The 16915-nt window shown below is 37.6% G+C and overlaps 2 protein-coding genes across 2 annotated transcripts in view; one reads left to right on the top strand and one right to left on the bottom strand.

Moving 5' to 3' along the window:
* Window positions 1-16915, bottom strand: part of PI4KA (phosphatidylinositol 4-kinase, catalytic, alpha) — a 59854-nt gene that overhangs the window by 14947 nt on the left and 27992 nt on the right. Inside the window, exons 19-38 of the mRNA XM_010295371.1 lie at window positions 13615-13723; window positions 12949-13085; window positions 11883-12016; window positions 10777-10859; window positions 10433-10503; window positions 10191-10315; window positions 9655-9736; window positions 8931-9014; window positions 8478-8567; window positions 7145-7264; window positions 5427-5519; window positions 4951-5107; window positions 4550-4677; window positions 3168-3326; window positions 2753-2904; window positions 2129-2236; window positions 1295-1422; window positions 1095-1214; window positions 373-452; window positions 38-231 (exon numbers count right to left, since the gene is read on the bottom strand). Of these exons, the coding sequence (XP_010293673.1) occupies window positions 38-231; window positions 373-452; window positions 1095-1214; window positions 1295-1422; window positions 2129-2236; window positions 2753-2904; window positions 3168-3326; window positions 4550-4677; window positions 4951-5107; window positions 5427-5519; window positions 7145-7264; window positions 8478-8567; window positions 8931-9014; window positions 9655-9736; window positions 10191-10315; window positions 10433-10503; window positions 10777-10859; window positions 11883-12016; window positions 12949-13085; window positions 13615-13723 (2354 nt within the window). The remainder of the gene's footprint in view (window positions 1-37; window positions 232-372; window positions 453-1094; window positions 1215-1294; window positions 1423-2128; window positions 2237-2752; window positions 2905-3167; window positions 3327-4549; window positions 4678-4950; window positions 5108-5426; window positions 5520-7144; window positions 7265-8477; window positions 8568-8930; window positions 9015-9654; window positions 9737-10190; window positions 10316-10432; window positions 10504-10776; window positions 10860-11882; window positions 12017-12948; window positions 13086-13614; window positions 13724-16915) is intronic.
* Window positions 16451-16915, top strand: part of SERPIND1 (serpin peptidase inhibitor, clade D (heparin cofactor), member 1) — a 6730-nt gene continuing 6265 nt past the window's right edge. The window contains 1 exon segment of the mRNA XM_010295369.1: window positions 16451-16915. This exon segment is cut by the window's right edge and continues 9 nt beyond it. Coding sequence (XP_010293671.1) covers window positions 16451-16915 — 465 coding nt within the window.

The following is a 16915-nucleotide window of genomic DNA, read 5'->3' as shown; positions in this document are numbered from 1 at the left end:
AGGAATTACATCATTTATTTCTTCTGAAATATCTCACCTGGTAGGCAACTGTACAGCAAGATGAGGAGAAATGCTCCAAGCCAGATTTACATTATCCTTCCATTGCTTCTCACTAAGACTGATATACTTAGACCTCCAGTTTGCTACACTGCTCTCTCCAGTTTGATCCAACTCTAGCTCAGGGGAAGACAGTGGATTGTACCATGTGATTAAGCGTTCAATCTCAGTAGCCTGAGGGAAACAGGAGGAAAAAAAACGTGTTTCCTGGAAGAAGAAACAACACTCCCAATTTCATACTTCAGTTTACATATCCCACAACAACAACAGGGTCTTAGAAATTCATGCAGTTTCCCCGTTCTTCTGATGACCCACCAGCAACGACAGCAGTAATGTTCTTCGCTTCATGTAGTACTTGTGTAGCTGCGTACCTCTGTTAGTCTTCTTAGACATTCCTTGAGAAAAGGATAAAAAAGTTTTTAGTGGCTTTTGTTCAGTATGTTAAATGCTGCTTTCAAACTGTCCACACCTGGCAACATTAACACATAAGGGCTGAATAACCACAGGAAGCTTGTAAATTTAGATCAGAGTGACTTCATAAAGTCAGCACTGCAGCCACTCATGGTGCAATTGTTTTCCAAATATACGGAGTACAACAGGCTACAGGGATATCAATTTAGCCAGTATTGCATTCACTTTAGAAATATGACAGCCTACTAAAAAGAAAAAGCACATAGTTTACAAGTGTACAAAAACACAGCCCCCAATCTAATGTCACTCTGCTGCCCACAAAAAGCACTAGGGGCATGTTCACACAAACAACGCCATTTCCTTACAGGATTGCAATATATCCTGACCTCCAGTCTTACTTCTTCTGCACTACAGAACTGAACATTCCACCAAACAAAACAGGTACTGACTGCTACCAGTAAGACTTTTTTCCACCCCCTCTCCCAATGTTTGGCCCTGGTAATTAAATACCCTGCCAGAAGAAGAAGAGCCTAGTATTAAAGGTAAATATTGACTTTAAGCAACATCTATATATAAAATATGCTGTAAAGTTGGCTGCAATGAGCTGGTTACAATAAAAAAGATACCTGATTTTTTAGATATAGTTGACATGCCACTGGACAAAGGGTAAGTGTTTATCCATCCTTGTGTAGCCTGTTGTCGAGATCCAACATTGATATCTAGGTTGCTCCTGGTGTCTTGATTATCTAACAACAGTGCACAGATATGATGTAGAATCCAGTCAAAGAAACAACAGACTTTTGAAATGGCACATAAAGGAACTCACCAGGCGGCACGAGTTGGCTGGCTGTCAGATACTTCTTGTCTGAGAACATCGCTGTCCAAAACTTGATCAATATGCTGATATCCTCACGAAGTCTCTTTTCCCCTTGTGTAGGAAACTTTGAGGGACAACTTAAAGAAATCACACCAATAATGTGAAGTTGAATGTATTAGAAAAGGACAAAAGCCACAAAATCCTAATCAAGTGATATTTCTTATTTTGACCAGAATCTGCAAGGACGAGACTACACATCACTACATTTTATCTTCATTGCTTTATTCTGTCTGTCTGAAGAGTACCAACTTCCTATTATAATTTAAAATTAAGCAGCAGTCTGTCAGCATCTTGGATTCATTTCAAACTTAATGTTATGACTGATTGACCTTCTCACATTCAGACATTCCTATCAATTATATGATGTTCTGTTGTGCCCATCTCAAATGGTGAAATAATCAGATTCATTGTGGGTGTATTTTCAAAACAGCGAAACTGTATTTCAGCCACACACTCTGTAACAGCAATTCTTTACGTCTTACAAATCTAGGTACATTTTTAAGCATTGAATAAACTCAAAAATAAGGAAAGAAACAAACAGAAACATTCCTGAAGGTACTGCTTTATAAACCACACATAAAAACTGGGACTTGTATCTAAGCCTCTTTGAGATGAGCTACACAAAAGCACAAGGAAAAGAAAAGTTTCTGTTAAAATGGGAAAAAAAGGAAAGGAAGACGTTAAATCACTAGAAAAGAAAGCCAGCTGATGCTTTGAAGTATCACGGGCGGTTCAGGAAATCACACACACACTTTCAATGAGAAGTTGCAAAAAAAACAGTACCTGAAATAATCAAAGGCAGTTGAATAAATCTTTTCTCTCAAAACGTTTCGAATAGTTGCATTTGGAACCACATCAGCATGCAGCAAAGACAGCCCCAGAGTCAGCAACCTAATAAGCAAAATAGTTAGAAAATTAACATTTTGGCATTCCTAAAACGGTGACCAACGCAACACCATACAAACCACAGCTACAGCTGTAACTCTATTCAATTCATTGAAAAGTGTCTGTTTCAGAGCTCTTGTCAAACTGTTTTCATTATCATCAGTCTGTTCCTACAGCTGTGACTACTGAACCTTAGAAAGTTGAAGTCTTCAAGGCACAAAAAGTGAAAACAACCGATGGAGTGAAATTATCCCCAACTGATACATTGACTGGACCCATGATGCAGGCACTATATGAAATTATCCCATGAAGTTTTCTGAAGCACCAAAAATTACTTTCAAGCTAAAGTGAAGCTATTTCTGCTCTGAAAACAGAGCTTAGACTCTACATCATTCCAGACTTTTAAAGGAATTTCCACCACTTGAAGGCAAGGACAAGTAACACATTTAGTGTTTAGGTTTCTTCTCCCAACCCTCTATGATGTTATTTCTTCCACCAAGGAAAAAAACCAAACATACTCACTTAAATCGGGGTCCAATTGCTGCCACATGCCGATTCAAACTGCCTTTTGCCCCTCCAATGTTCAAGGAAAGGGACCGCTGGAGCAGGCTGGAGAAGATCTCTATTTGGTCAGAACTGCAGTATTTGGCTATTTCAAATCTCTGCACCAAAAACTGAGACAGAGAGAAAGATATGCCGTGCTTTCTTTGACCTTTTTTCATCTCAAAAAACCCCAGTCTATCCTGCTTCAAACACCTTTCTACTCCTCAATTATTATGCTCATCTAAAAAGACCATGTCTCCTGGCTTTGAGGCAGAGGGACTACCATCATGACTCCACTCCCTTCCCAAATCATGAGAACAAATAGTGCAAAGAAGCTTAATCACAGCATCACTGTAACACTGCCATACATGCGGCGTTCAGAAGAAATACACACCTCTATCCAGATGTAGTGTGGGGTCACCTCTGGTGGACAAGGCCTTGGCTGGCTTTCTTCTGAGGCTGCTAATGGGTCTGCTTCTTTCTGCTCAGCAGAAAACAGGCCAACTTTCTGCTCCACTGTCATTTGCCAGGCTCCTGCCATTTCCCGCATGAACTGCAAAAAGGAGGATTACAGTTTTTCCTGTTTCAAGAACAACTTCATATACAGAAAGCACAATCTTTCTCCACAGGGCACACAAGAATCTAATACATCAATTAAAATTCACTGCAACATTAATGGAAAGGCAGAAACAGGTCTATAAACCCCACCTGCAATAAAATATTTCTTTCAGATCCTAAATTACAAAGGGAAGAAAGACTTGCTCAGAAGTTCAGCTAGTATCAGAAAGACTAAGAGCAACACCAGACGAGCACTGTATTTTATTGAGGAGACTGAACTTTTAGATCACCTCGTGCTGTCCTTCCTTCCCCTCTTCTAAAGGTTACTGCCTCTAGCACCAGGACAGCAGAGACAAGCGTATGCCAGGCTCTCACACAGTCTGGCCCCTGAGCACAGACAGCTGATGAAGCGCACAACATGAAGATGGTACGTAATTCAACTTGCTGAGCCTGCTCTAGGGAGCAGCATCCTCGGGTAGAAAGGAGGCCCAGCAACCAAGGATGCTTATCTGATCTCCTCAACAAGATACAAAGAAATTTTCCAGAAGCCTAAGAGAAAAAAATGAAACCTTAAGAAGTTAAACACTGAAATCCACTGAAATGTGGATGTAAACTGACCTAAATAAATTTAGATTGATGATTATGTCCAGCAAGTGAAGCACTTAGTGCTCACTAACTGGAGCAATTACCAGAGGCAGCTTCCCCAGCTGTGTGTGGGCTCTCACTACACCATGCTGAGTTGCTTTATTGCTATTAGATTTATCCCCATCTCACAAAATACAGCTGGTCTAGCCTGTTACAGGATTAGGACACTTGCAAACCTATTTTTTAAGCAAAGGTGCAACGCCAGATAACAGAGGCTCTGGCTGATGAGCAGGGCGATTTCTATTTCTTTTGAACCACCATTCTATAAACTGTTGTAGTTTAGAACCTGATTCATTGGCATCTCAGCAGCAAAGTAAGTTGCACAGTTGAGATCCGAACAGCTTTCCTTTGCTGTATCAGTCCTGCTGCTGAGAAAAATCCATTTCCCACAGTCCACGAGGGCGCTCAGACTTCCAATAACACATGAACAGAGATTTCCTGGCAGGCTAAAGTGATTAACAATGCATTTAACATCCTTACTTAATACAGATTCACAATAGCTGTGAATCTCTCAAAATTTCCTCTTCCCCCGCCTTGCACGGGCAGAGGAAGAACTGTTAAACAGCCTCGTACCGGCACTTCTATTCCATTCTTGGCAGCAAGCAGCCACTCCCAGCAAGCAATTGCTGTTTCCATGCCGTGTTCATTGAACATTCGCAGAGGTCCCCAACACAGATGATGAAGGAGCTGGGGATCACAGTCTGAAAACAAACATGCACTCAGATTTCTCCAACAAAATAAGTAAATGCTTTTCACATCAGCATGAAATTGGTGTGCACAGTATGTAAAAATCAATTCCTAATAAATAGCTTCTAGTTTAAGTCAGAAGCGAAGGCTAACTGAAAAAAACTCAAATCACAGTTTTGCTTCAAGTTGATGCATACCGGGTTTGTATACAGATAGTTTTTGTAGTTCATTACTCTTGGCACTTGCAGCCAGAATGGAAAGCAGAACTCCCATTTGTTTTTCATTACCTTTGCTGCTTATTAGCAGTGCAGTCAACTTAAACATGGCCTGGGTGTAGAATTCAGTGTGGCCTGACTCAAGGGCATCATTCAGCTCTTTGACCATCAGTTTATTCAGGTCAGATGTTCGTCCTGTAGCATTTGAGAACTGAATCATTCCAGAAACCTGTAAAATATAATGGGTTTTTCAATAGGGAACAGTATTTTTAGGAATTTAGTTTAGCATTGGTCATGTGTTGATTAAGGAACAGAGACATCTTTTTCTACTACTTCGCTAAATCTTTAGCTTTATCTGCAATCTAAGAACTTTCTGCAAGACCAACAGTAACATTATCTATTTAATAACCTAAGAAAATTATACCCTTTATCTGTGCTTAAAATAACATAGAACCATACAATAATCTAGGTTGGAAGGGACATCATCCCCTGAAAAGCCATGCCAGAGCTCATGGATATTCCACACTCATGAGAAATCCTGTACTTACCTCTCCTGCATAGCGGTTGCGCAAGTTAAGAGAAGCCATGAAGTTGGAGTAGTCCTTCTTCACACAAGTAGGTCTTTCAGTTAGCTGGGTTGCCTATGACCAGACCACATGTAGGTGTTTACACTGTTCATATCCAACCATTTGTCTTTTTTAATTTTTATACCTTCACACATGTTTTAAGTTCAGTTTTCCTTATGCTTATGATCAGAATAGTATCAGGACTATTAGGTACAACAGTACCAGGACTGATAAAAAGTTAATACGGAACATGTGCATTTATCCCATGGATACAGTTTGAAATACATATATAGTTGGATATACTTTTTGAAAGACAAAAAACTCAAAGCATATAAAGGGTATAATCTCTGGGACTGCTGCTCCCTTTTCATGAACAGGTAAGGGAGAAGAGAGAAGAGGAGATGTGATCTTGGTTCTGCCCTCTCCATGCAACAGTTTGCTGAACTGACAGTAATGCGGTGGAAAGAAGATTTTGTCCCTGTCTTTAATAAGTGCACTAGTAATCCATGTTTCCCTTTGCAGAAGCACTCAGGAATTTGTGACTCAGAGGTTTCTCCTCAAAAACAAACAAACAAACAAAAAGAACGATTCCTCATAGTGTAAAATGAATTTTTTATAACGAGTATTTAATACTAATATACAAGGCCAGCAAAACCACCAAAAATTCAACACTCCTACAATGTTTTGCTTCAGTACTGCTAATGGCTAGCTTGGCTGAGCAATGGATAAACTTTTGAGAATTATTCTTACTACACGTCTTGGATATAAAATTTGTGTACTATCATCTTTGCATTAGCAATGTCCAGTCCACAGGAATAAAGCAAAACAAACTCATAGCAATCTGAAAGCTTTCTGAAAGAGCTTTTGTTACTTGGTTGACATACAGGAGGGCCTTAATAAAAACAAATACTGTTAATATATTAAGAAAATGAGAAAATTATTTCTTTTCTTTCCTTTCCAGTTGTAAAGTTTCTAGTTTCTGCCAGCATAGTCTTCATTCTATCAGTTTTTTCGCCTTGCCCCTTTAGGGAACTATGTGACTGCCTTCCTGAGTCCTCAGAGTTCTTTACTCTGTTTACATTTAGTGACTAGCGCTGTCTAGAAGGACACTAACAGAACCAAAAGGAAACCCTGCTAAAGCTGGGAGTGGAGGCAGTTTCAGAGCTGCTGCTAGAAAACAAGCTGGCTGATGATACAACAGATTCTACTGGATGTTTCTTCAAGAGATCAAAAATTAGAACCACAAATGAGAAAAAATGAACTGTAAAAAACTGCATATAACTGCATGAAATGTTCAATGCAAAAGCATGTTTTGAGTGAATCTATGTAAAACTCAGAGCAAATGCGTGTCACCTGACACTCATCTACGTTACTATTCTAGAAAGCAGCTCATTTCAGCCTTACACAAAGATACTACTTTCAAATAATTAAAAATCATCTATAGAAAACTCTTAAACAGCATTAGATAACAGTTTTATTTTCTTGATTGTTACCATCTTACTCTTCAGTATTTTACAGAACAACATGATTGGCAGATACCTTGATATGATATGAGGTATCACTTTCAAGTGATGTTCAAGTGCTATGACAAAGATGATTTAGAAAATCTGTGTTATGTGGCTATACTGAATTTTGTAAAATTAGCATGATAGCTCTACAGGTACACAAATGAACAAACAAGAATTGTGCCCAATACTCACGCCCAGAGTGGTGTTCTGTCTGTTGTAGCCTGCGAAGTGCAAAACACTTTCTGTAGCCATAGCCAGTCCTGTGTGCTGGGACAAACCTGATACCCAGTTCTGATGTTTGTTTAGGTACTCCTGACAAAAAAAAAAAAAAAAAAAAAAAAAGTTTGTTGGAAAACTACTGTGTTTTTCAAAACAAGGAAGCTCATAAGCAAGTGTTGCATCATCATAAACTACCAGAAACTTAATTACACATATACCTGACAACAAACAGATTGTCTCTACTCATCCCTTTTAGGCATTGTTCCCCCAGCAATAACAAACTCTGAACGTCCTCCTAAATACATAAAGAGTAAGACTTATTCCATTTTGTAAAAGGATAAAGTTATCAACATAGATACTTGAAGGCTGAGGTCTTCTTTAAAATGAATCGCTTTTCACAAGAAGAACCTTACAAAAGGAAGTGCTTTGGAGTCCATGGAAGAAGGGAATATAATTAGTTATCCTTTCACATAAGGACAGAATGCCCTGGAATTCTTTTTTTAGGGAAGGAAATATAAACTTCAGGTAGATTTGCAGTGTCCAAGATCTTGAGTCTCCCCAGAAATTCTGTTATCAGCACTAAGTTAGGCACCTCTAGAAAGATTAACCTGGACTACGTAGTTTCTTCTAGGATTAGAAGAGACCTGCATTTTGCTATAATGAGACTTTTTGTTCACATAAAAGTTATTTTATTTATTTTACTAGTACATAATAAATAGCCTTTTGTAATCTTTTCTGGTGGTCTTATGACTGCTTTCTACTGAACTATGCCACATGTGACCATTCACTACACTCATGCTCAAATTAAAGTCTGTAGTTTACAGTGGTCTCATCTACTAGCAGTGTTTCTCTGTATTTAAAAAAAAATAAACACACCAAAAACACAAAACAAAAAACCATAAAGACAGAAAAGAACATCTTCCCAAGAGGGAAACAAGAAACAAGTTTTACATCCTAATCACACGTTTCAGTCCAGCTGATATTTTCAGCTAATGCGGCAGCACTAAACAAACTTTGCTAAGCAGATGATTCCACTATACCAAATTCTGACTTCTGAAGTAAATCCAGAATGATCAACTGTCTACAAACCTGTTATTTTCAGAATACTTAGGTTTGGACTACATGAAAAGTCACATCAAATAAAAAAATTCTAATTATCCTCTGTCAATATTATGAAGGAAATCTTAGAGCAACAGAAAATTTTAAATTATGCTTGACTAGCCTGAAAAATAAAAAACACGACCTAATTTAATTCTAATTTTGAAGATCTGTAAAAATCAAATTTTCACAGAAGCAGGCTCATTACCTGTAGATGAGATTTTGTAACAGAGGGAGCCCATTTCATCGCTTCTTGTAGAATCATCCCACAGCGTGCAGCAAAATCCTTGACTATACTCTAGAATTAGAAAGCATCAATACAATCAGTAAAATACAGGACACAACAGGAGGCACTGGCTTTAATGGTGTAATAAGTAACACAGGGAGTAAGACGCTTGCAGCAACACGATACAGTTAAAATTTTCTGTAACAATTAAATGTACCGTTGATAAGCACAGAACTGTCACACTTCAAGTCAAGTAAAATATTAAGATTCAGAAAAACATAAATACCAAGTGTCATATTCTGCTAGAAAAAACTTGCCTAGGGAAGTATTTTAAAAAAAGGACCATTCAGAGTAGCTCACTAATTTATCTCCAAGACATAAAAAAAAAAATCAGGTATTATTTTGTTCTTTGATAAATCAAGGAGGACCACCTACCTCTCTGGCTTCATGTGTGTCAGGGACAGTTATTCTATATGGAGCATCAGGAATGTCATAGTATGGTTGGTCCTTGTGAATGTCCTAAACAAAAACAATTACCAATTCTCAGTAAGATAAAATTCATTATCACTTAATTTGAACACTACAAGTAGCCTTCTCCCCAAACAAGAAGCCTGATTCACCAAAACCTTTTGCTAATATTTGCTCTTAAAGTCAATTCGAACATCTCTAAAAGAAACTTGTATTCCTTTGGGTTTTAGTATAAATACTTTTAAAAATCCAAAGCCCTCTCCTCAACATTTAGTACAAAACCAAAACTCTCTAAGGCATTTCCATCTTCAAAAATACTAATACGTAATAAATTTAAGGAATATGGATACACTTACACAGACTGCAAAGAATATAATCTGACAACCATAATTCATAAAAAAACCCCACAAACCAGACAAACACCACCAAATTCTTATTTCAAATGAGACAGTTCTACAGTTACAACCCAGAATTGGTAATCCTCTGTTTTATTCTTGATGCTAAATTTGACTTTCTGAAACACATCTGACAACAACTTTCTAGCACTACTTACTTCACAGAATTTAAAATTAAGATTTTATCAATCTTAGTGATAAAAGCAAAACAAAATTAAGAATTCAAATAAGTATCACATAAGTGCAAAACAAAGCAAAAAAAAAAAATCAGTTCTATGAAAGAAAAAGGAACTCACTGCACTAAGAGACAGCGACAGTGTCTGCAGAATATCTAGCATAGTCTTCAGCACAGTTCCACTCCACAACAAGTGAGGAAATCTAGAGCAAGACAGGATTCAGAAACGCAGTAACCATGGTGAGCTGAGGAAGGAAATTATCTTATCGAGAAATGGAGCTGCTCAAAGAGCTAGCCATATACATCACTAGGTAAGCTCATACTCAACAGAAATCACAAAGCTTGCCATGGCTCACAACAGTCTAGCTCAATACAGTCAAAAGCTCTCCAAGACCAAACTAAGTAGAGCTTAGAGGTTGCATTTATTCCATGGGCACTCTGCTTTATTCCATCCATGAGAATACTAAGCAGACACACACATTTTAAGCAGCGGTTTCAGAGCCCAGGTTAAAAAATACTACTGAATATTATTTTTCAAGGAGATGTTTCAGCAGAAGAACCAGCCAAGAAATCCACTTGACTGTCGTCATTAACTGCATAAGTAATCACTAAGCAGTCAATGTGAAAAGAGAACAGGAAAATTAAATCTATACTCACTTGTCTACCAGACCGGATAAGTATTTGTCTGCAACTCTCCTGATCCTCTTGTGAATATGGTTAAAATTCACCAGCAAGAACTGAGCATGTCTCTCCAGCTCTTCTTCATTCTCCTTAGTTTTAGGCTAAAAAGCATGCCAAAGAGAAGTATAAAGCTCTTAAAGAAAAAGACAAGCACACCTTCATAAACTGAAATGAGAACATTTATACAAATTCAAAATCTTAGTTTCCATGTAACCTACTTTATCAGCCATCATTGTCAGGAAAGCTTCAAACACCTTATCAGCAACAGCTATCACACACTGCATCATGCCTGAGGAATCGAGAGAAGTGACAGGTTTGATTATCAGAATTACATTTGCTTTATAAACCATGTTTAACAGTTAAAAAGTGTTTATGTTTACTCAGCCAACACTGAACCAAGCTGTTTCAAAACAAAACCAGCATTCTTGGCAGGAATAAAGCAACAAGCTAGTGAAGGCAATTAATTTTGTTATATAGTTGCTTGATTTGTTTTAGTTTTGCATGCCTGGAGATAACTTCCTAGTATCTCAAGTTGCAAGATAACCTGGACAGGTAATCTTACCAGATTTGTCTTTTTGAATTGCTTTATCCTCAAAATAGCAAAACATGACTTGGAAGCGATCTTGGTCAGTTGAACGCAACACCCTAGGAAAAGAAGAGTTTTGTGGATTGTTTTGTTTTCTTGTTTTAGGGTTGATTTTTTTCCTTTTCTTTTAAACATCTTCATCACAAGTCTATGTACTTTAACACCACAGTACACACCACACACGTATGGTCATGGCTCATTTCATAATAATTTAAGTCTCCAGTGTTGCTATTTGTTTCCACATTCAACTAACAGGGCTCAGATCATAAAACACCTGTTTGTCACTGAGAGAATAACTTTCACACCTCAGGAGTGGGAAACCTGACAATGATGTACTTACACAATCACCACAAACATATAAACATGGTACAATCTTTGGCATTTCTATAGGCTTTGTATTTGTTATATTTGCATATGATGGCAATATCACTTATTTAAAAAATTGTTCTAAGTACAGCCAAGATGTTTCTGGAAATGGTCATCCCTGTTGTCACTTACTGTCGAAGTAAAAACATGACGGAGAAATTTCTTCCTACTTTCCTCACTGCTAGACCTCCACCTCAGCTTTCAGCTATACACTTCTTTGAACAGTATTAATAAGTACACTTAAAAAACCCAAACAGTCTGTGAATTCAGTATGTTTGATTAGTACAACCCAATGCACACTACTGAGGGGAAAAAAGTACACTATAAAAAAAATTTCTCAGCTCCTACATTACACTAATCTCACAGAATAGGCAAGCGTCTACACTGTCCTTCAGAGGTGCAATGACAAGACTCTGTGCAGAGGGTACTTTACACTTGCAAGACATTCCTTTGAAGAAGCCTTTTGTCCATCTTCTATTAGTTGCTATGCAGAGGAGATCCCATTTTTCGGGGCCTACTGTATTATTCCATACCTTCTGTCTACACTAAAGGCATTTTTGTGCACATGAAATCACAGTCCTGAATCTTCAATAGAGCTAATGTGACTCAAAATACTGACTCTCATTTACCCTAGTGTCTGGCAATTCTGACTTGAACATACAATTTGAAAAAATTTTTTTTTTTTAAATTCATCAGTGAAAAAAGTATATATATACCTCATATACTCCAGGCGGTAAACAGAAAGGAGATAGGTAGACATGGCAAAGTCCAACTTATTGATCAACGCTGACACTTCCGGAGGAGGATCCAAGAGATTTATTATGGTACTCCGCAATTCATTTAATTCAGCCTAGAGATGAATACATGAAGTTATCTGAAGCGGGAGTACTATATTAGTTTGTGTTCTGAAAACATTTGCTTTCAGCTATTACTCTGTTTATTTTTTAACCTTCACAAACAATATGCCAGGATGCTTCTGTCTGCAGACCATGACCACCATGCTCTGACTCAGCAAGTCACAATTTTTCCAATACAGAATTAAACACAATTAAATACTGGAGTCAAGCTCCCTGCTGAAATAACTGCTAGTTTCCATGCAGTTATACCAATGAAGAAAAACAATTCCTACACCCAATGCATATAAGTTTGATCAATGTTGTCCAGCTTCTCAAACTTCATGGATCTGTTGTGCCATTCTTTGATGTCACAGAAATAAGTATCTAGGTACAATTTCAGATTTCTGTATTATTTGAGAGCCAGACAAAGACATTTCATAAGCTGCAACTCTTCAATCCACTTTATGCTGCTTCTATAAATAGTCCTCAGGTAAAATCTATCCTGCAAACACTAGGGAGAAAAGTATACCAGTACCAAGCCAGAGGATAAAAAGGCAAAAAGCTCACTTAACACTTCTTTGAAAGACTGAACGTGGTTTTTCCTTCCAAAGTTTGTTGATTTCTTTTTAAATAAGCACAAGTTTTGTCTGTCTGATACAAAAAGGATGAAAAATTATTAAAAGGCTCCCATCTCCACAAAGACTTGGTTTCTACACCTAATCAAAATAGTATAGCTACCACCCTAAATGCTTCTATTAACACCAGTAAAACTAACCTCAAGCCACATATGTACACTGCTGCCATAACAGTAGTGTAAAAAAGCTTTTTTTCACTAATAGGAGGCAGGTTCAAGGGGTATTGTGCTATTTCTATATGTCACGGTTATCATATCATTTAACACTGACAGACATTATGGAAGGAGATAATAGAAGAAATTAATTCTTACAGAAGTCACAGTATCATTCTTCATGGCAGAATTGTACTGAAGAACAGATCGAAGTGGTTCTTTGCTGGGAAATGTGAGTAATGGAGACTTGGTGGCAATTTCACACACACCTTCATACCATTCTTCTGGCCAGAGACCTGGGGCACAAGGATAAAGGAGACGGTGGGGTAGGAGAGAAAAACAATATTAAGATTCACAAAGTCTTGCGTTAGCAAGCTTTGCACTCTTCCTAGGGCAAATTTTTCATGCACTTAACCACAAACACTCAACACAATCGTTCCACGTTCCAAACATAATAAACATTTATAGGTAATTCCAAGTGAAGTTTCCCACTGGATAAGAAGCTTCTACTTCATTACCATCATACCCCATGTGTCTGATCTTCCACCTCAGGAACTATCAAAACTCATACTTAACTAAGGCTATTAACTTAGAAAAAATCCCAAGTTTTACTTTACAAGTTGTACTGTGCCAAATCTCATAGCAAAACATCAAAGATGTAAAAACATCCTACCAGAGAACTGTCATGTAAGCTGTTTGCTTTGTAGCATCTTTATGCCTGTAAGTTTTCTTCAGTCTACTGTGAATGGTTTGCATACAGGCACACTTAGCATTCATCAAGAGTTTAAATGTAAGCAGCAAGGTTGCACTCAGAATTTACACTACCTGATCCTTCCACAGCAAATCCCATCAGCACTGAATACAACCAGAAGTCACGGAACAGCTTTTGCAACCTGGGCTTGGCCTCCTTGATTGGTGGCAAGCGTCTAGTGAGCTACCAAAGAAATCAAAATTAACATCAGAAAACAGTGGGAGTTACAATAACTTAATTCCATGCTAAGGGATCAGTTCATATACCTTCTTTACTATGATTTACAAAGATGACATATTCTTTGTCATCTATGAAAACTAGTATTACATTGCTATTGTTAGATTGAAGAAAATTAGATCTTGTTAGAATATCTTAAATCCTAACATTTGAGATGCCTCAAGTAACAATTTCCTTTGTTTTACACAGGAATAATACAGTAACCTCTGAAGAGAATATATAATATTAGTATACTATCAACTGCAGAGAGGAAAAGACCACACGGTCCTTTAAACTGTGTTGAAGACAATGCCATGCAGCTTTGCTTCGGTGCAAAGGAACTCAAAACCAAATAAATATTAGTCAAACATACTTCTGGTTGCTATTGTTTATTGGCTTTGTGGAAATACATTGAGGCACCAATTGGGGAGCTTTCATTGTTTGCACCCACGCACACAATGACATCAGTTCTGGAGAATTTACTATCTAAACAAGCAAGTGAAAGAGCATTATTTTCAAGGCATTTATTAGAATTCTCTGATACTTTTTGCACAAACAGCTGCTACCACTGCAGGAGCACACTTCATACTGCCAGCCAACACAATATGCAATTTTAATGTAACAAAGCTCATAGTGTGTAATCCTAAAAACTGTCAGAAGCACAGGCAGAGTTTAAAAAGTGAAATAAATGGCCCATTAAAGCACAAGTTTTATTCAATATGACTGTATATTATTACTGTAAACTTTATTCAGAAAATGCTAAATCCTAATCTAACTTGAAGAGATCATTTCTAACTGTACAATAATTCCCTCGAGGTATGAAAGCCAACAGTATTTCAGTGAAGCCTTGTATAAAGCCAACTTTGGGTATATTTGTAAATAATGAAGCAGATTGTTTATTTAAAAAAAAAAAACACATAAAAAAATCCCTCTATTATAGTAAAACTAATCTGAGTTTAAGCTGGTGAATGGTACTATGGTAAAAAGTTGCTTGTGCAACACAAATGTTTGCACATTTGACTGAACTGAAGAAGCCTGACCATCACAACCACAGCGGCTTCAATCATGTTTGCAGTAAGATGCCCCCCCATTTCAGCATAAAATAGCAGCGACATGGCTTTTACTAGTCATTAACAGTCAAGTTTATGTGCGTGCTTGACTTTGAAACTTTACATACACACCAATTCTTGCTCAAAGATCTTCCTCAAAAGTGAACAAGTACCTGCAGAGCCATAAAAGTAGTTCAACAAACAACATACAATTCAGCAGAGATCACTAGGCAAGGGAGGGATTTTGGCTGACGAAGTAAGTTTAGCAGTGTTTGGTTTAGAGAATGTTTACTTTGGGAGACATACAAAAAAATAGCGTCAAAGTTCAGATTTAAACCCTGCCATTCCCCTTACTTGAGCTATTCAACACATCCTTTCTGTAGAGTGGCTTAAAGGTAAGCTTCATTTACATCTTCTATTAATTCAGGCAGATCTGACCAAAGACATATATTGCAGAGTGGGGGAATATTCTGCCTGTATAAGTGCAGCTAAGCAATAATTGAATGTTGCTGAAGATAAGCATGTAAGGTTGGGAACTACAGACAGCAAATTCTTCTATACCAAAAGCAGAAAACATTTATCAACAGTTACTGGACAGAGTATCTCAGCCCTAAGGGCCTGACTTCTGGGGGTGGGGACAAAAAGTAATGAATTTATGAAGAAATAGTAAGAAAAAGACTGATTTGAGTCGTTCAGTCACAGTGTAAAAATAATTTTAAAAGCACCTTCTGTAGTTCCTTCCTTGTTGCACAAGAATTCTTTTTTTTTTGTATGGGATAATCACCTCAAATGCTTTTAGGATTTCAGGCTAATTAGTTCAGGGGGAGAGTTTCAAAAATTAAAGTTAGTTCAGTTACTTCCGTCCTGCTACAACATGTCTGAAAATATTTTCCTTCAAGCAGTGGTCTTATTCACAGATGTACTGGTATGTATATTGGACTATTTAATTTAAAAAACATTCCAATCAACAATCTAGTAAGATTTTTGTTTTAACAGTGCAGTCCCACTAATGGTGTTTAGTGCAAATGCACATCTTTCTCCAGGTTTGTTGCTAAATCCCTAGATCTCCTTTATTCCATCAAATTTCAGCTTTGCTCTTCCAAAAATACTCCCATAAAATTCTCATTTTTTGTTGTAGCTACAGAATGTCTGTTTTTCAAACTCCTCAGTACATCTCAGTCTTCTGGTATGCTCCTTTAGTGGATGTCTAGTCACTCCTCCTACCAAGCTCGAATCTTCAAACTTATGTTCACATCATATTTTTAGCATACACTAGTAATACAGTTAGTAAACATTTTAAGTGTTATGGGTTTATAAATAAAGAGTCCCACATATTTTTATGTAATGAGTTTGTTATTGCTGAAATATGCCAATAATGACAACTTCCATGGGAGGAGGTCAACCAATTCTTTGGCAGACTGGAGGCATTATGTAAGCAAAACCTATTACCAGTAAAACAGATTTATCCATCTAATTAAGCTCTGTTCCACTAAAAAAAAAAATGCTGTCAAACAAGGTAACTGTAGATATTCTGCTATGACAGAATTCGGCGTGGACCTAAAATTAGGGAATAGATAACTAAAATTCAATTACCCTATACTCTCTCAACTGTGTTATGCTGTCTTCCAGGTTTTGACCTGCCAGAATGAAGTTCTTATTTCATTTGCTTGCCCTTGCTCTCATCATAACCTCCACATTTTGTGGAGTCAAGGACTTCACTGAGCATTTCGAAAGCCTTAAAGATGCACAGCCACATGAAAATCGGACCTATGATATGCCAAACTTGCCACCGGAGTTCCACAGAGAAAACACTATCACTAATGACTTGATTCCTGAAGAGGAGGAGGAAGAAGACTACCTAGATCTTGACAAGATACTGGGTGAAGATGACTACAGTGACATTATTGATGCTGGCCCATACATGGTTTCTGAAATTCAGCAAGGAAATATTCTTGAACTATTCCAAGGCAAAACCAGAATCCAGCGCCTCAATATCCTCAATGCAAACTTTGGCTTCAACCTTTACCGCAGTGTGGCAGACAAAGCCAACTCTTCAGATAATATTCTCATGGCTCCTGTTGGCATTTCCACCGCAATGGCAATGATTTCT

This window comes from Phaethon lepturus, unplaced genomic scaffold (assembly GCF_000687285.1).
Source record: "Phaethon lepturus isolate BGI_N335 unplaced genomic scaffold, ASM68728v1 scaffold27259, whole genome shotgun sequence".
NCBI lineage: Eukaryota > Metazoa > Chordata > Aves > Phaethontiformes > Phaethontidae > Phaethon > Phaethon lepturus.
This window is presented reverse-complemented; position numbering and strand designations above follow the sequence as displayed.